This window comes from Panthera tigris, chromosome E2 (genome assembly GCF_018350195.1).
Source record: "Panthera tigris isolate Pti1 chromosome E2, P.tigris_Pti1_mat1.1, whole genome shotgun sequence".
Taxonomy (NCBI): Eukaryota; Metazoa; Chordata; class Mammalia; order Carnivora; family Felidae; genus Panthera; species Panthera tigris.
This window is the reverse complement of record NC_056674.1, coordinates 46,227,920-46,247,957: the sequence shown is the minus strand read 5'-3', so window position 1 is coordinate 46,247,957 and position 20,038 is coordinate 46,227,920. Positions and strand designations below refer to the sequence as shown.

General features: G+C 42.6%; 1 protein-coding gene across 3 annotated transcripts in view; it reads right to left on the bottom strand.

Annotated features, from left to right (window-relative positions):
• ZFHX3 (zinc finger homeobox 3) overlaps positions 1-20,038 on the bottom strand; it is a 235,069-nt gene that overhangs the window by 21,641 nt on the left and 193,390 nt on the right. For all 3 annotated transcript variants that reach the window (XR_006211964.1, XR_006211965.1, XM_007090363.3), the window contains exons 6-7: positions 6,040-6,173; positions 5,687-5,887 (exon numbers count right to left, since the gene is read on the bottom strand). Coding sequence is in view for 1 of the 3 variants with exons in the window: in XM_007090363.3 (XP_007090425.2) it covers positions 5,687-5,887; positions 6,040-6,173 (335 nt within the window). In the remaining 2 variants the exon portion in view is untranslated. The remainder of the gene's footprint in view (positions 1-5,686; positions 5,888-6,039; positions 6,174-20,038) is intronic.

The following is a 20,038-nucleotide window of genomic DNA, read 5'->3' as shown; positions in this document are numbered from 1 at the left end:
AATTAGTATAAGAGTATTGAAATGCATAGTAGGTGGTCTTTCCCATTCTTATGGAGGGGCCAGGAACATGTTCCCCCTCAGCCTCAACCCTCCTTCCCCCAAAACAGTAGGAAATGGAGGGTACAGAACAGGAGCTCCTACATCCCCTCCACCAATTTGAAATCTCTACCTTCTCTGTAAATAGGTGAGAGTTCTGTGGAGCCGACACTGGGAGCAGCCTGCTCGGTCAGGTCTGGAGGGGCACTTGTCTCAAAACCCTTAGGCTTTATAGATTTGCTTCTTTGATATGACGTGTATAAAAACACTCTTTGGAGGTCTGTTTCCAATAGGCCAAGCAGAATGAAGTGCTGCGGGTGCAGTTTCCATAGTGGAGGACCAGAGCTGCGATTGTTCCCAGTGGAGAATATTTTCAAGCCCCTTCATCGGTAAGGAGAAGGGGGCCCATGGAAGACACAGATATGAGATGCAGAGCATAAGCAAGCAGCTGTTACCATAGCAACAGACATATTAGACACTGCAGGTTCCTGAAAGCTGTCTGATAAGGTATTATTAAATGAAGCCTCCTCAAAACACTCTCCATTTACAACTGAACGGAAAGACATTGTGTAGAAAGTAATCTATTTCCATTTATCAGGGTGAAATTTACTTTTAGAAGAACTGAAACCCAATTCAAGCCAAATCTTGTGACCTTGGACCCAGACAGCAGAAAATGTTTATCCGAATTTATAGCTTTAGATACCCGGGACATACCCAACGTCTATCAAGAATTGTCTGTGTGGTAGATTTTGCCAGCTTTTCCTATTCTACAGCCAACTGCAGCTAATAGTCAAACCATTTGACAAGGAAGGAAAGTCACTCCTCTTACCACCATTCATCCTGGCCACTTGGGGACAAGGCAGACATAACTTTCTCCTTTTGGAGGATGAATGACTATACACTGGCCATTCCTTAATGATATGCTTTTGAAAACTGGAACTCTGGGGCACCTGGGTGGCTCAGTTGGTTAAGCTTCTGACTTCGGCTCAGGTCATGATCTCACACTGTGTGGGTTCGAGCCCCACGTCGGGCTCTGTGCTGACAGCTCAGAGCCCGGAGCCCGTTTCAGATTCTGTGTCTCCCTCTCTCTCTGCCTTTCCCTCACTCTCTCTCAAAAATAAATAAACATTAAAAAAAATTTTAAACTGGAGCTCTGATTTGAGGGACATTTCTCATCATGCTGTTTTCAGAGTTTCCTGTTCCAGTTGACCAGGAACAAACAAACATACAGTCAGAAAGTCCAACCAATACCTTCCCATGGCCAATTTTTTAATAAATTTACAGTAAAATGCCCTCCAGGAGCATGATTGTCACCACAGGCTTATTATAATCACTTGGTTATAAAACAATTACAAATTCCATTTTAACACCAAACTTTTCAGAGGAAGCACAGTGGTATCTGTTTTGATTCAGGAGGGCAAACTTCAGTCCTCAAACAGGATTATGGATTCCCCCTAAGCTACAGCCATCAATTCTCCTCTAACCCTGATTGCTCATCTTTTCCTGCTGAACTAAAGGATCAAAATGGAAATACTTCATCACCTCAATGCAAACCATCCTCAGAGCTTGAAAAACCAATTCAATACTGACAGCCAGGCAATAACTCCATCTTCTAATGCAGACAGAGGGTATTAAACCATCTTTACATATACCTTTAAGAGTAAAACCCTCATATGATTATATTTCTCACAACTTTCAACTTTGTTTCTGAATCCACTAACTTTCTCTTGCTGCTAGCAAAGTGACTTCCTATAATCAGAACCTTTCCCACAATTTGCACACTTTTCAGAAAGGTCTACATTTCTAGTAAAAACAGTCCCATTTATAATTGCACCAAAAATAATGAAGTACCTAGGAATATACTTAACCAAGAAGGTAAAAGTCCTGTACTCTGAAAACTTAAAACATTGATGAAAGAAACTGAAGACGACACCAAGAAATGGAAAGACATTCCATGCTCATGGATTGGAAGAACAAATATTGTTAAAATGTCTATACTACTCAAAGTAATCTACACATTTAATGCAATCCCTATCAAAATACCAACAACATTTTTCACAATCCTAAAATTTGTATGGAATCACAAAAGACCCTGAATTGCCAAAGCAATTCTTGAAAAAGAACTGAAGATATCACAATTCCATACTTCAAGTTATGCGGCAAAGCTGTAGTAATCAAAGCAGTATGGTACTGGCACAAAAAGACACACAGTTCAATGAAACAGAATAGAAAACCCAGAAATGAACCCACAATTATATTATCAATTAATCTTTGACAAAGGAGAAAAGAATATACAATGGGAAAAGACAGTCTCTTCAACAAATGGGAAAGCTGGGCAGCAACATGTAAAAGAATGAAAATGGATCGCTTCCTTACACCATACAAACATTAAATCCAAAATGCATGAAAGACCTAAATGTGAGAACTGAAACCATAAAAATTATTTAAGAGAGCACAGGCAGTAATTTCTCTAACATTGGCTATAGCTGCATTTTTCTAGATATGTCTCCCGAGGCAGGGGAAATAAAAGACAAAATAAACTCTTGGGACTACATCAAAATAAAAGGCTTCACTTCCTTCCAGTGAAGGAACAAAACTAAAAAGACAGCCTACTAAATGGGAGGAGATATTTGCAAATGATATATCCAATGAAGGGTTAGTATCCAAAATATGTACAGAACTTATATAACCTAACCCCCCCCCAAATAAACCAATTAAAAAATGGGCAGAAGACATGAACAAACACTTCTCCAAAGAGATACAGATGGCTAACAGACACATGAAAAGATGTTCAGCACCACTCATTGCCAGGGAAATGCAAATTAAAACTAAAATGAGATACCACCTCACACCTCCTAGAATGGCTACAATCAAAAACACAAGGAACAGCAAGTGTTGGCGAGGACATGGAGAAAAAGGAAAACTCAGGCACCGTTGGTGGGAATGCAAACTGGTATCGTCACTGTGGAAAACAGTATGGAGGTTTCCCAAAAAGTTAAAAATAGAATTACCCTATGATCCAGTAATCATACTACTGGGTGTTTACCCAAAGAATACAAAAACACTAATTGGAAAGGATATAAGTATCCTTATGTTTATTCCAGCATTATTTGCAATAGCCAGACTATGGAAGCAGCCTAAGTGTCCATTGATTGATGAATGGATAAAGAAGATGTGGTATATATACACAATGGAGTATTATTCAGCCATAAAAAAAAAAACAAAAAACAAAAAACGAAATGTTGCCATTTGCACCAAAATGGATGGGTCTAGAAAGTGTAATGCTAAGCGAAATAAGTCAGAGAAAGACAAATACCACATGATTTCACTCATCTGTGGAATTTAAGAAACACAACAGATAAACAAAGGTGTGGGGGGAGGGAGGGAGGGAGGCAATCCAAGAAAAAGACTCTTAACTATAGAGACCAAACTGATGGTTACCAGAGGGGAGGTGGGGGGATGGGGAAATAGGTGAAGGGAATTAAGAATACATTTATCATGATGAGCACTGAATAACGTATAGAACTGTTGAATTGCTATACTGTACACCTGAAACTAATATAACAATGTTAACTATAGTGGAATTAAAAAAAAGAACTTAAAAAAAAGTCTACATTTCTATAGAAAAAATCTCCATTGTCTGCTGTGGGAAGATAAGGTACACAGGGGTTTCAGTACAAAGTACCAAGTACAACCCTTTTAGGGATCATGCTTCTCCTATATAATTATGTTGTCAGGGATTCTTGTAGAACAGGGTTTATAAACCTGGTTCCATGTATGAATTTTAAGGTATTCTTATGCTCCCTGGCAGTATACACAGTTTTGTATATGCAGAATACTCAATGGTGGTCTTAACAGTGGTTGTCCAACTTTACTGTGCATAGAATAACCCAGTAAGGCTACAGAATCACTTTTATTGGAGTCTCTAAAAAGGTCGAGAATCACTGCTGAGAAGGTGCTAGTTAGTGAGTAACATCCAGAATTATCTTAGGGATTGGTACCCCAGGAACACAGTAGTTACATGTTGTCCTTGAAGACTCCGTTGGTAAATGAAGAAGATTCATAATGACCACCAGACTCACTTATGTGAAATGCACCTCACTTTCACTGTTATAAAAATATGACAAACAATGGATATTTGAAATATAATTTATATTATAGTCCCTAGGGATGTATAAAGGAAACCTACTGTTTAATGTAAACCAGTCATACAGATTATTATAGGCTCATATTTTCTAGACCAGACTTATATCAAATAGGAAAAATTATCACCTGAGGACAAGAAAGATGCCATTAAGTACTAAAAATGCTTCCCATATCACTTTCTGTTCCTTCAGGCTCTTATGGTTCCAGGCCATCAGTGGGAAGTGTGATGAGGCCTGAGAAAATCCCCTTGTTATTTCCAAGGCTGGTGAGAATGCCAATACCTGTAACACAGAAACCTACCCATCCAAAAAAACGGTCTCCACTCACAGAGAATCTTTACACAGTGTTCACCAGTCTATCTGAAAACACCCACGGAAAGGGAATTTATACTTGAAAGATCTCTGAGATGAAACTTATGCTGGGTCACCTTCAAGTTTCCTATTGGCTGCTAAAGTTCTCTTGATGCATTAATTATATGTTCCCCACGACTAAACATCACTTAGAACATTATTCATTCATCTTGCATAACCAAATGGAATAGGAAATGCCTAGAGGTTATATGTTTGTAACCTGCACGTTATAACATGGAATTCTGAACCGACTACCTCCCTGGGAATCTGTACATGAAAAGGCCATCAAATTAACCTATTACTCCACTGTTGAAATAAGTTAGAGGTGAGAATAATTCTCTTTGGTAGTTTTTTCCTCTAGTAATCAGGAATGGGCTTGCACAGCAGCCCCATCACAGATAGAAAAGCAGGATATTAGTATCACCTGTGGAATTTGGAAAGTTTTCACATTACAATTAAATCTTTATGCTAACCTTTTGGGCCGAGCTACAGTAGCCACTTAGAGCCATGCTTTTAAAACCTGCAGGTGTAGCAATAGCGTGTTGAAAATGCAAAGCCCTCGCCCATGAGTCAACACATGCTATCCCACTGACCATTCTACTGCTCCGAGAATTCAGATATTGGCTTGAGAAGTGCCCACATTACAGGGTCACACCCCTAGAGCTGGAAAATGTGGGTTCAAATTTCAACCCTACCACTTACAAGTGGCATCAAGTCAGCTAAACTCTCTGAGCCTCAGTTTCCTCAGCTGTTAATGTGAACATGTCCAAACCTTTATTTTTTAAACAAGGCTGTTGTGAGGATGAAATGAGACTAACAGCAACCTAGAACATGACCAACTTATTGAAGGTTTACAGAGTCTAAATAACAATATCTTTATGTAAGTGGTTAGCTAATCTCTGCATCAGACCAGGAGGGAGGATAATAAGGGAAGGTGGAGAAACACATACACATTCAATGCTTTGGGCTACAGTCACACCATGGTCGTACCCAGTCAAAGGCAGGTACAGAAGAACAGAGGTCTAGGGCCATTTTTGATATTTCCAACTCTACACTGGCTTTCTCACCCAACAAAACAGAATCTCCTCCATGTTACTGCATCACCTTTGACCTCGGGAAAGAGAAGCCACAGGTCTTGCTGCCGGCTGCCTTACCGTCATAATGAGTTTCTCCACGCAGTCAGGTGCCACGCTGTGGAGGTGGGTGAGGTGCAGCTGGAGGTGGATCTTGTTGTTGAGCATGTCCTGGCACAGGGGGCAACGCAGCATGGGCTGCACGGAGTGCTGCGTCATGGCGTGCACCCGGAGGCGGTTGACGTCGGCATTGCTGTACTTGCAGTAGGGACACTGGTACATCTGTGGGGGATACATCCACCCCTCTGGCTGAATCTTCAGTTCCCACCAGTGCCTGTGTCTGCCCCAAGCCCACCCACCCAAAAGTGTGTTCCCCACTGGTGTCTAGAATGCTCTCCCCCTCCCCCAACCAGCAGAGCCCCTTCCCGTCTCACCTGCTCTGATTTGGTCTCCTCTGTTGTTTTAGGTCGCTTTGAAGAAAGAGGAGATTCTGAGCTACCTGTGAAGGAGATGCGTTTGGAGGTCGCGGGAGAATCTGTCAGCTCCTTCTCTGCTTGGCTGGACGATGCTGGAAGGAAAAGCAGAAGATGCGATACAGCAGCCAGACCAGGCCAGCTCCCAGAGGGTTTGTGTTGGGTGAAAATCAACATTCATTTATAGCACAGGATTTTCTTGAAACACCAAAACTCAAGTAGGATGAGCATCCGGACTGACTTATCAAGCACACTGGAAAAGAAGCAAGTGTTCCTTTTTCCCCCATGAATTTCTGTCACTACTTTAACAACTGAATGCTGAGAAAAAAAAAAAAAAATAGGGACTAAAAGGCTCTGAGTTGGATTAAGCTAAATTCGTTGTATTATGACTTCCCCCCAATCAAGACACAATCTGCTGGCCTATGGGGGGCAGTCGGGTTGAGAGTGGGTAGGGAGTCTTACCAAATGGCTAGTCAACCTGAGTACCCAGACACACTCTGCTTTCACAGAAGTCCTCAACTATGTGAGCTCAACTTTATTTTCCCAGCTCTTGGAATCACAGCACAGCACATCACAGGAGACATGACACATGTGACCTGAGAAAGGTTCACATGGATATCCACATATAAATACTTGGGGGGAAAAATCAAGTTTGAGTTTAGCAACCTGCTTTTGGGGAAAAAGTAATTGAAGAGTGAAAGACGTAGGGCACGAATCCAACATATAATCTAGCCAATGCTCCAGACACAAGCGTTTATTCTGAGTAGGTGGTAAGAGGGAAAGTCTCCTCTCTGCTTGCCCAAACCATGCCCCATTTCACCAAAAAAAACAACCAAAACATTAATTAATGACGAGAGTCACATGAGACTTAAGAAGCAAACAATAGGTACAGAAACGTGGGTGGAAGGAGTTCTCTGAAATACAGAAAAGGATCTGGAAGAATTTGATGAGAAAACCACTGGGTTAAAGGTTTAACAAGGATCAGCAGTGCTTCTCCAGCGTAAACACAAATCCCACCAGGACTGGATGTGGTCATTCTAAAACCTGGTCAGTATCTAAGGATGGTTCTCTCACTTGTGAACACAGAACTTCCTTTTTCAGAATTTTGCTACGAATGATTTTTAAAATCCTGAAAATGGTCGGGAGAAATATATACCCATTCCCCTCATTGAAAAAGAATTTGACTTGCTATTGAGGTCCTTGGTTTAGAAAGCCTAATTTTTACCCTTAAGTGCAAAAGCTGTCTGTATCACCCAGTCTAGTTACCTAGCTTGTGTTTCTACTTTAGGCTCAGCTTTGAAATTTGTTCTGACGTGGATACCAAGATGCTCTCATTATAGATGTGCCTTTTAATAAACAATTTTAGAAAATCAATTTTATTCATTAAAATCATAAGGCCACAAATAATTTTGAAGAAAGAATTGCTAAATGCAGGAAATATTCCAGGAAGTTGATGCTCTTCCCAGAATGCACATCTTGTGACCTTTAAACCCCAGTATCTTGGTAACCTGGTCTGCATAAGTTTGTAGGGCATCTATTATTTAAAAAGTACAAGGACAAGCATTTTATACACAGACCCCTCCTCCTCCCAACACACACATTCATAACAGTACTTTAATCTGTCTCGAATCGACTTCAAACCCATTTTGCTCTTAATGGGAGTTATTCATTTTCACTTGAAAGGTAATACATGACGGCTGGATATTTAATGTGATGGAATGGCTGCCGATTAACTAGGTGCTGTAACATTCTAGACCGGTTCCCCCATGGCCCACTTCCCATCCCCTGGCCCCTCAAAGGAACCCTGTGTCGCAGGTTTTCGACCTCACAGTGTGATGGGCCCCTGCCTGAACACTACCACAACAGGAGTCCTTAACTAATGGGTCAGGGAATTAAGTGCCCCCTGACTCCCAGAAAGTTCCTCATTCTCCATCATTTCTCATTTTTGCTTACTGATTATCCTCTATATATTAACAGTTCAAAAGCATTCTACAGATGGGGTGAGAGGAGGCATTAGGTGTTTACTTTATTTGGTTCAGCCATCCCTTCCCCAACCCCTTCCCTATTTCCACCTCCGACCTGTAGGCATTAGTTAGGCTCTGCACTTATAGTTAGGAAAGAGCTGCCACCCGCTCCTCCTTCCATTAGAGGCAAACCAAGATACAGATTCCATTCCAAACACCCACTCCCTGTCTTTTTGTTACTCTTCCCAACCCGAAACAACATTTTTCTTTTATAAGACCATGCCATCATCTTGTAAATGCCCTCAGTCTGCCACTAACACCCTTTAGAAAGGTGGTCAAATGTGCAGTTGTGAGGCCGTGTGGGTGGATGAGCCCTAAGGAGGAGACCACCGAGGATGAGACCACCCAACTCATCTCACTCACTGGGAGCTGAAGGGCAAACATAGGGTAGCCCAGTGTGGCATTAGCTTCCTTGTCTGACCAGAGCCCACCCTCTTCTTTCAGTGCTGAATGATGAATTGTGACAAGGTTGCAGAGGTGAGCATTCTGGTTTCAGAAGCCACTATCCTTTCCCCCTGCATGGAGAGGGGAACTTTTATTACTTTTTTTTTTTTTAATTTTCAAACTCCTTAACTTCTCTGGAATTGTAAAGCTTCCTTTGTGAGCTCAAGCTAAGGAATCCTTATAAAGTGCTTTAAAAAATAAAATTGGCACTCTCTCCCTCATACCTCTTTCTCCCCAGTAATACACCAGCCATGCTGTAATATGAAAATGCTGCACCTGCTGGTGTAAAAACTTCTGGAGCTCAGCTTCCTTCTATCCTGGACAGCCTGCATGTTTATTAGATCAGATCTGTCTAGTGGTAGACATTAGCCACCTGCAGCTCACTAGCTCACTTCCTAAAGATAAAGCTGTGCCATTCTTAGAATCTATTAACACCCAGTTACAATCCCATTGTGTTTCCCTGGGTGATATGGGACTGCTCCTAAGAGTTAGGTTAACTAGTCCAGCAGCTCCCTCCTAGCTTGACCCCCAATATTAATATGTCAATCCCTATCAAGACATGGCACCCATGTCTTTATACAATTTCTGTAGATGTGCCAACAGCTGTACAAGTTCTCCATCAGCAGGCTGGATAAGGGTTTACTACAGGCCACAGACAGTCTGAAGATTTCTCAAGCTGCTTCCCGCTGAACTACTTCAAAAGGGCCAGAGTCTTAAAATCAATTTCTATTTTAGTTCGTCACTAGCATACATTGTAGGCCTAAGTAAATGAGGTTGTATGAATACCAAGAGAGAAAGTATTGTGGTTTTCTGCTTTTGAAGACTTTTCTAAACTTTAACTTAAATTCTAGGAGAGAGTCTAGGAAACATTATTTAAAAAATCAATTACTGGTCACTTTAAGGCCACTATGACATCATAGTAGTTAATTGGAAATACACGCACTTCAGAGACAAGCTTTAATTTAAACAGTGCCTGGAACCTTTGGTTTATCCTGGCAACAGAAAGCCAAACAACTTGAAGGGTTACTACCTGTAGTGGTTTTTACAATAATGACAAAATGAACTGGAAGCAATGTAGTCTCTTACAACAGGGCATGGTCAAGTAAACAATGGTATAGCTACTCTACTGGTTATCAGAAGACATTAAAAATAAGAGCTGTGAACCAATGTGGAAAAGTTCTCAAGAATGTTAATCAGAAGAAAAATCAGATAAAATATGCATTACATCATGATATAACTATGTAAAAAATTGGTACTAGGAAAGAAGACTAGAATAAAATGGACCACTTTCCCATTTTCTAAGGTTGTCAGGAAGTTATATTATTTTTAATATTCTAATTAAATAGTTCAGCATTTAAATTCAACTGTCCGTGAAAAAGTTGATATTTGGATCCATACTGTGCAAAACATCAGGTGGTATTTTTTTACTTTGCTGGTTAAAGCAATTTTCTCATTTTGGCAGTTCTATCATACAAAAATATGTGTTAAATCTCAACGAATCTTTCACGGGTAACATGCTGGGCTCCTGGCACTTGGAAGGGGATAGAAATGTGGTGAGGAGCCATGTGAATGCACGCGTTATAGATTACATACTCTATATAAAGCTAGGCAGATGGAATAGCGACAATGAAATGGCGGGTCAAACCCTTCCACGACCTGATAGGATGTGAGCCGTGCATTCCTAGCCAGGCTAACTTTCTAAGGGGTTTAAGCACTTGCTTGTTAGGAGTTTATAGCTTTGCTACCCAACTTGCTTGATAAGGGACAGAAAGGACTGCCATGTCCTTCTTATGGAGTACACAAACTTCAAAGTTGGCTTTCTGGGCCAGAAGCCACCATTTTCCCTTAAACTGTGATGGGCTGGACACTACAAATGACAAAGATAAATACCGAGAGAGGCAGACCTGATTCATGACTCTCTATTTTATTCTCTTAGGTTCCTCTACATGTGAGGCAAAATAATTTCATTCCTAATGAAACACAGTAGTCAGTACATGGCTTCCTTAAGGAAGGAAGGGGGGAAAGGGCTTTCCTTAAGGGGGAAAATAACGTATGCATGGAGACATCAACTTCCAGATACCCTTTGCTTTTAAAATATTTCTTTGGGAAGCATTTAAACTCTCAAAGTAATTATTTAAAAAGTCACCCCTCTTGTCATACTAATTAGAGGAAGTTGGGAGAAAAGGAGTGCCAACCTGTAATCATGCAAGTTTTGCTTGAGATTTTATGTTCCAAGCAGACAGAATAAAACAAGCCAAGCAGTTTCATATAGGAAGTGACTTACTTTAAAAAAGAGGTTAGAAAAGTATAAACTTAGGAGGCTCATAGAATGGCCAAGTATGGTAGAAAACACAGCCTCTGTAACTTTACCTGATAAAACCAGTCTTCCAATTCCAGTCCTCACTAACAAATTAAAGCCTGAGTCACTGAAATTTTGGCCACAGAAAATTTAAAAGATGTACTTGCAATACCATAGACCATCAGTGGACTCATAATGCCCCATTTCACACCTGGTGATGTTGTCCGTACAGCTCTGAAGAGAGGTAAGGCATGAAGTGGCCTCGTGAAAAAGAAACCTGAAGAAAAACTGGAAATGAAGTTTTTGCTTCCTCCAATCATCAGCCAAGACATGGACTTGCCCTCCCCCAAAACCAAAGTAGTCAGAAGTAGTTTCTGTATTTCATGAGCAGAAGTCATCTCATCACCAATGGGGCTGTTGGTATGATGGATATTCTGTGCTGCAGGCCAGCCTCCCTTTGGCCAAAGACCTCCCTTGGGGAGATCCTGGGAACGCGCTGAGCTGTTCATGTTTCTGGGAAGTTTCTTCTGCATTTCTCTCCTTCATGGTGGGGTGGCAAATAGAGATGGTATACCCCAAAGTGCTTATCTTCCTCCTTATGGGGGCCCCAAGGTGAGCCCACTGAGGGCCTGGGCTGCTGCTGGACATTCACTCCTTGTGGAGAGGCCAAAGGCAGCCGCCACCTCCATGTCTCAACTGTCAAACTCTTAGCTAAAGTGCCACTGACAGCCCCTCCATCTAAACTTCCATCTCCCAAACCAGCAACATAATGGAGGAGCCAATTAAATGATTATTAATTCATGCTACTTTCCGTAAGCCAGAGGTTCTCATCGCCTTGCGTTCCGTAAACCAGCTTGCCACCTGCCCCAGAAATTTACAGCAATCTTTTATCCAACTCCATTGACTAGGGGGAAAAAATTCACACAACTCCATATCAATGTTTGAGTTGGGATAACTACCCCGGCACACTAGACTCAGAAGCTTCACTAGATGTGAAAATGGTCAGTTCAGCTCATAATTACACTGAAATGAAAGGTACAGTGTGCTCTTTCCTTAGCTCTTCTCCTTCAGCTTCTCATGAGCCTCCTACTTCCTCTAGACAACAAAAATTCAATGTTTTCACAGGGTAATCTGTGTTTCTGGGCTCTGTGATCTTTACACTGGCACTGAAAGTGGAGCTACTCTTGGCATTTCCCTGCAATTCCCGCCCCCAGAGGACAGGCTAGGATTTCATACTCGCATCTCCTATGGAACTACCGTACTTGGTAAGTGACCAGAGATCTGGCTAAATTCCCTTCCTCCCCTAATACAGAGAACAGCAGTTCCTCTAAAGGATTTGCTTTGCTGCCAACTTGGTCTTTAAACATGCATGGTCTCATTCTGCCGCCGACCAAGCACTTAAAGATTTCAAAGAGGAAGCAGAGGCATGCACTGGTACCCACACCCAGGGGGTGGTCTCCTTGCTGTGGCTACAGCAAACCTGGGCTCCTCTCCTTTCCCTGCCCGAGGTGTGAGACAAGTCTCAAACTCTGGCCCAGTGGGGTTAAGAACCTTCAATTCAGAGCACAGTCTCATTCTCTGTAACTCCAAGTTGTGCTGCCTGTGTACATCTCTAGAAAGCATTTTCGAGAAGTACAACCACCTACTCAAGAAATACAAGAATATGCCTAGTTGGGAAGAATAAGACATACAGGTATCATCAACATATAAGACACGTCTTTCTGTTTCTATAAAGGGCTTCAAGGAAAATTTGAATAATACTACAGATCGGTGTAATTTGTACTCTGGGAACCGCTAATTATTTTTCTCTTCCAGGTCGGATGTGAACTAGATAGGCCAGCACTTTGGAAATCCAGAAGCTCTTGGTGTTGTTATTATTTTTTTGCTCTTTATTTGGAAATAACTGTAGATTCACAGGAGGTTGCAAGAACAATCCAGAGAGGTCGGTCACGTGTCACCTTCCCTCGTGTTACTTTTAGCCTGTGTTCAGAGAAAGATTTCTAGGCCTTCAGTCACTTTTCATTGTGACTCTGTTTCTCTGACCAAGCTTCTCTCCAGCTCAGAGCCTGGAGCCTGCTTCAGATTCTGTGTCTCCCTCTCTTTGACCCTCCCCCACTCCTGCTAGCTCGCGTTCTCTCTCTCTCTCTCTCTCTCTCTCTCTCTCTCTCTCTCTCTCTCTCTCAAAAATAAACATTTAAAAAAATTAGAAGCAGGAAAAGGGGTGCCTAGGTGGCTCAGTAGGTTGAGCTCCTGACTCGACCTCGGCCCAGGTCATGATCTGTCCCACTTCCATTCCTGCTATCCAGGATAATATCTGCCAAAACTCAAGACTTATGGCTCTTCTAGGCACTTCTGCCTTTCAGGAAAGCTCAGTACGTCTCACACCCAGCAGGGGCTCAGGACCTGCCATTCAGTTAAAGAAGACATAGTTCTCAAAACCTCATGCATGTCACAAGATCGCAGACCCAAGTCTGAGTCAGAAGTCCCTGGGAGGGTTTGATAAAACAGAGAGAGCAGGCTACACACACACACACACACACACACACACACACACACACACACACACGCATCCTCAAATATGTCTGATTCAGAGAATGTGCATTTCTAGTGAGTTTCTAAGTGATGCTAATGGCCCATGGACCATACTTTGAGAACTGCCATCAGAGTCAAAGCTTTCTGTAATTGATGGGGACCAGAATTAAACGAGGGGCCTGGCAGGTGTGGGTGGATCTGCCAGTCCACTTCCAAATGACTGTTGCCAACAACACACTCTCATCATCTGTGCTCATGGAAGAAAACCAGGCCTGGTCTCAAAGCTACAGGTTTCCCTCCTCAGACCAAAAGTGAAAGATTAAATATGGATGTCCCTCAGGGAACATGCCCCCTCTAAAACAAATATAGACACATTTTCAAAGTCAGAAATTCAGAAGGAGTAACTTCCACATCCTCTGTTGGTAGTATAATCCAAAATAATGACAGATCGCCTTGCATATGGCAGTCTCGTTCTTTCCATGTGTCTCGGAAAACCTCTGGGAAAAGAGGGCAGACACCTATGGGGTCTTTCCACTTTGCAGGAGGAGGAAGCATCTCTTCAGTGCTGGCATGCTGGGTCTTGGCACCTGCAGGCCACACCAGCCAAGGGTTCCCTTTGCTTCAGCCCTGACAAGGATGCAGAGATCCATTTTGGCCCCTGTGTGTACACGTCAGCCATCTGGGAAGGGAGGACTACACCATGTGGGGTCTCTGCTTTCCCAGTACGCAGACTCAGGGAGGGATGGTGGGCCCATGTGGACTGATGGCTAGTGTTCTCACCCTGCATCTTTGGGGAGAAAATAGTGCTAAGCCCTACATCAGAGGCATCAATCTGTTCCACTAATTCCTTGTTGAAATATGCATAAGGCTGCTTAACTGTACTGAGTTGAGCTCCCAAAAGGCCATCCCACAATTTGATTTTAAGATACCTTGCTCCCTCTGTATCAGGTTTGTGAAGGAACCACCAGTCCAAACAGAGCCATCAGCCCCTGCCTCGTTTAGACCAACATCTGCTGTCAGTTTATTTAATAATTTCTAGACACTGGGCTGCCACCATGAGCCTAGCCTGTGTGCCAGGAGCTGGGGACCAAAGGGCCAAGCCCTGACTCCTCACTTTAAGGTATAAGTCAGCCTGCCTGCTTCTGGCCTCTTTTGAGTGCCCCCCCCGCCGCCACCTGCCCAAAGTATCCTGGCTTCTTCTGGCACGGCCTCTTGAGCTGTGCAGAGACGCCATGGGCAGCTGTGGTCACAGTGTCCCATGAGGATGAATGGCCATGGTCGGAGAAGCTAGGGGCTGCACTGTCACTCTGCCCCCTGGCTTAATTACAGGGCTATGAAGACCACGGATTTGGAGAAAACCAGAACGGGAAGGACCTCAGAGACCCTTGAACTGACAAGAGGAAATAGTCCAGAGGTGTGAAATGTAGGTCAAAACAAGGGGGCAATGTGTGTCATTCAGAGACCAGGCCAAAGTTAATTAACAGAAGTTCATCCAGTCCCCATCAAATTGAACATTAATTAGGTTAGTTAGGGTCTCTGAGCCCCAGCACAGCACAGTCTCCCAAAGATTGGAAATATAACAATACTCTTCCAGTTTTTTCTCTATTCCAAACCTATTTTCTTAAGATACTTAATGCATTTTCAGAATGAAAGTGAACCTGTGAAAATAAACACATAAAATCCAGATGCAGCATGGTGACAGACACCAAGAACTCTGAAATGAAATTCTCAGTACCCTTTCGACTCAACTTCCCCCCATGATCTGCCCAGCTGTCCAGGGTTTGTTTCTTATTTTTGTTTGTTGGATTGGTTTTTTTGTTTTTGTTTTTGTTTTGCCAGTCCAGGTTCAGCATGAGAGTGTGAGAATCTGTACTTGGGGAAGAAAGACATCACTCAGGCCCCTGCCTGTAAGGCTGGGAAATGGCAATGATTCTCTACTTTCTCCTGTGGGTTTAAAGTACCAAGAAGACTGGAAATGTCTCCTTTGGTAATTCTGCACAGTACAGAGAGAGGGGGATTTATGTCATTGCTTCTCTCAGTACTGAGTCCCCATGTGCAGTTTGTTCAAAGTGCTCCAAAGGGCTAGGACAAATGATCTGTGCAAAAGGGTCAAGATGTGGTCCTAGTGCACATTTAGGGACTCCTTAAGAACTCATGTTTTCCACATGTCTCTTTCTGTTTTCCTAAGACCTAGTTCCCTTTCTACAAAAGCATCAGCTTCCCTTGCTAGGAAACAAAGCACAGTGATTTGCAGTGCTGGCCACACACACCCTGGTTCCACAACCTGGCTGTGTGACCTCGAACATTTTACTTGACTACACTGAGCTCTCAGTTTCCTCATCTGTCAGTAGGATAACAGTGTCTACTCACGGCGTTTCTGTGAGGCAAGAGATCAGGCATACAAAGCCCACCACAGAGTCTAGCACGTAGTAAGAGATCAAACATTGTTGCTATGGTTTCGTTTTTAGAAGTATCTCCGGGAAATAATATGGTTCCATGTGTGGCCATGGCATGAGGGGAGAAGCGTGGTTTTTAAAGAAGCATGGACACCCTAAATTTGCCTTTTCTGTACATTAACATGGAGCAACGATCCTATTAACCCATGGGTTTGACGTCTAAAGAGTAGAACATAATAGCTTGGACTTGAGAGTGTTTGTAGTCATGCTATTTTACCAAATTGATTGTTAATGAAACATTCAAACAGTATCAGGCACTTGCTAAGTGCCAGAGATTAGAGAAATGAATGAATGCTAGCTACACTGGGGTGAGAAGAAGAGGCAGAACACAGAAGACTGTTAGGGCAGTGGATATACTCTGTGTGATATAGTGACGGACATATGTCAATATCCACAGAATGTATAACACTAAGAGTGAATCCTAAGATAAACTATGGACTGTGGGTGATTTTTGATATATTAATGATTTATCACTGGTTTAAAAGAAAAAGTACCATTCTAGTGAGTGATGTTGATATGGGGGCACCTATGCATATGTGAGGGCAGAGAGTACATAGGAAACCCCTGTACCTCGCTCTCAATTTTACTGTAAACTTAGAACGGCTCTTAAAAAATAAAGTCTAGGGGCACCTGGGTGGTTCAGTCGGTTAAGTGTCTGACTTTGGCTCAGGTGACGACCACGTGGTTCATTGAGTTTGTGTCCCACATTGGGCTCTGCACGGAGAGTGCAGAGCTTGCTTGGGATTCTCTCTCTCCTTCTGCCCCACCCCCCACTTGTGAGTGTGCACACGTGCACGCTCGCTCTCTCAAAATAAATAAACTTAAAAAAATAAAGTCTAATATATTAAGCAAACAAACAAAAATGAATGAATACCACAAGCTCAGATCATAAAGAGCTCACGATCCTGTTCGACAACTACAGAAAAAGGATCTTCAAGTCTTCTCCAATCTTCATATAATAAGAGAAAGCGATTACGTTACGTGTTCTTTAGCTTTATGATGTGGGGACTATATCCCTGACCCACAAGGCAAATTGGGGTTTGATCACAAATCTGACAACTAGGTGTTCACCATCTATGTGCCATACTTCTCTAGTCTGCAAAACACAGAGAACGTCAGGCCAGAAAGTCTGTGGGAGCCTAATGAAAATGCTCGGATATCCCCTGAGAAAGGCACTATGCAATTTTTTTTCTTAAATGATGATCATGATTCTAATAACAGAGGTGCTTCCCTCATTGGCACAAATGCTAAAAGTGAAACAAAGCAAGATGATTCACACAGCCACTTTGCAAGAATAATACGCTCTAGAAGGTATTCTCAGTAGTGGTGAAAGAATGATTTGCTCCTTAATCTACATTTCCACTACCCTTTATCCATACCTTGATGAGAATTCTCATCACATTATGCCACAGCTATGTGATTATGTATGGCATCCCTTCTCGAAGAAAGTGAGTTCTTTACTTTTTTGCTCATTCCATATCTGCCTTAGTTTATCTTCGCTAATTTTGTTACTATGTGAAAAAATATTTTCTCAACTGATGTGGTCCCTTTCCCCCTCTTACAATTTACAATATAAATTCTCAAAGCCAAGACCTCTGTATTACTGGAATTCAGGCAAGTCCAGATATACACCACACCCTATATCTATTTTTGCTTTCCAACATAAAAATAGTTTGAATGGTTTGTTTCCAATTGTGAGGCAGAATTCTGCCTGCAGTGACTTTAAACAGCCAAGTTATACTGAAAGTGGCCTGGAAAAAAAAAAAAGGGTGGGGAGTGGCGGTGGGGGAGGGGAACAGAGGACTCTGGAAAAGCCCACATAGCTGCACAATTCCCATCCGTGTGTGAAACGTAAAACCAAAAATGGTTTCCGTTGGCAAGAATGTGAACCACAAAGAAGCCATGCGAGCCAGGCTCCCAGCATTCATTCCCTCACACACACCCTACTGCAATGACAAATTTACTTTTGGGTGAGGTAGAAAAATGGAACCAAATGCCAGAAGGACATAGACTTAGGCTGAAATAACTTCTGTGGAGTGTGGTGGTGAAGAATAGCCTGGTTTCCAGCCCAACACAGAGCTGGGATGGGGGAGCCACTCAAAGGTACCCATACGAATCTGCAAGGGCTCCTCCCTGCTGTCATCACACAGGGCTCTGCCAACACAGCATGATGGACCCTAGTCACACAGGACCAGTGTGGTACTCTAACAGCCCACCAAGAAAGGAGGCCTGGTACTGTCTGACCCTCATGGAAAAAGCCTAAGGGGCCCGTGTGAACCCCTTAGGCAGGCTCCTGACTCATGCCATCTCCATTAGTCGGAGACTAGAGGAAATCTAAGTTACCGGCATCCCAACTTTAGAAATGAATATTCTCCAAGTTTCTGCCCTACTGTGGAGTTCCAGAACTGCAAGAACCTATTCAGTCCAAACCTGCCATTTTACAGATTTTGAAACTGAAGACCAGAGACCTAAGGTCGAGCAGCTAATCTTGGCCTTGAGCCCTGGGCTTCTGACTCCTAGCAGGTAAGTGCTTTTCCAAACACATACTGCTTCCTCTCAGCATGCACTTTCTTTTGTCTTAATGGACTCAATTAAAAAAAAAAAAAAAAAGGAAAATAAAAAGGTATTTTTTTCAGCCCCTTTCCAGTCTCTGTCACAGATTACACTTGAGGCACTAAGTTCCCCCATACAATGGCATCCCTATTTATACAAAGCTATAAACAACAGGGAGAATAGGGGGAGGGCTGGTAATAGATTTCCACTAGGATGTGCCTGACCTGCTTTTTTTCAACCTCAGTAATTAGAAAGGCAGTGGGTCTGTAGGAATTATTCATATGCAGCAAGAGCCGTACACTATACATTTATGTTAAACATGTCAAACCCGATTGAAATCATGCCTGCCAGCACCATATTCCATAAACACATTTTTCCCTCACAGTCGCCCAGACCTTGCAGTGCTGCTAATACCTCTTTAATAGCAATCTTCCATAGATTCAAATCAGGGACGCTCCACTGCACTAATTGCTCTGTGTTAGGTGAGCATCGTGGATTTAAAAAAAAAAATTAATAAAATAAAATCCCTTCAAGCCATTCCCCTAGAAAACAACACTCAAACTACAACTCTAACTCAAAATTTTACAAAAATACAGACATGGACATCAGTGGGGGATTGCTGAAGCATTGTCATGTTGTCATTTTCAGTGGAGCTATTGCCCCATCTTTGTTTTTTAAAGCACCAACACCCCTTGGTCATCTCGTCTCAAATTAGTTTAACTAGACCCAGTTTAGTGCTCTGTGGCTGGAAACCATGGCGGCTACAGGATTTAAATAACCACCTTACTACGACTCTTTGCCAAGAGTTCAATTTTTTCCCCTAATTATTGGTGATAAAGCATCACATTAATTGTATATCACTTAATTTATAGCAATTAATGGTTGATTGGATAATCACTGCATTAATTATTGTTCAGTTGCTGACACTGGGGGCTCTTCAATCTAGAACACACACTTTTAAATCCATAGCGCTAAAAGAGAAAGAGGGATCGTTTTCATGTTTCAAAAGAGAAAACCACAAAGTTGGACGGTGGAAATTGCTGCGCATTAGAGAAGAGACTCAGCTTCAAAGAACATTCCTGCACCTTCTGTTGGCCCACAAGAGTGCTTTACACTCACCATGAGTAGATGTGACCTCCGGAGGGTTTACCAAGGGCTTGTACATACGTGTACCACCACCTGACATCATGGAACCCTCACGACCCTCATCACGGAACCCAGGTGTGGTGGTGGGTGTCACCCACCCATGTTTTACAAATGAGATACCCAAGGTTCCAAGAGGCCAAGGTCATTTGCTGAGTGCTGGGCTTCCTGACTCCAAATCTAGAGAGTTCTTTCCACTTCACCAACCTGCTTTTAGACTGAGTAAGATGTGGACTGACTAGGAGGCACATTCATGGTGAACAATCCCACTCATTTTGCACATACAGGTGGCTCTCATGTTACCATTACTGCTGTACAACTTTAGGAGAACGCTACTGTCCAAACTCAGAATGGAGATGGAAGCAAGATCAAATGATGACACAGAAAAATCCCATTCTTAGAGAGGTGGGACAGAGTACCTGGTAGGAACTCAGGCTCTGGGGCATGTGGGTGGCTCAGTCGGTTAAGCGTCCAACTCTTGATTTTGGCTCAGGTTATCATCTCAAGTT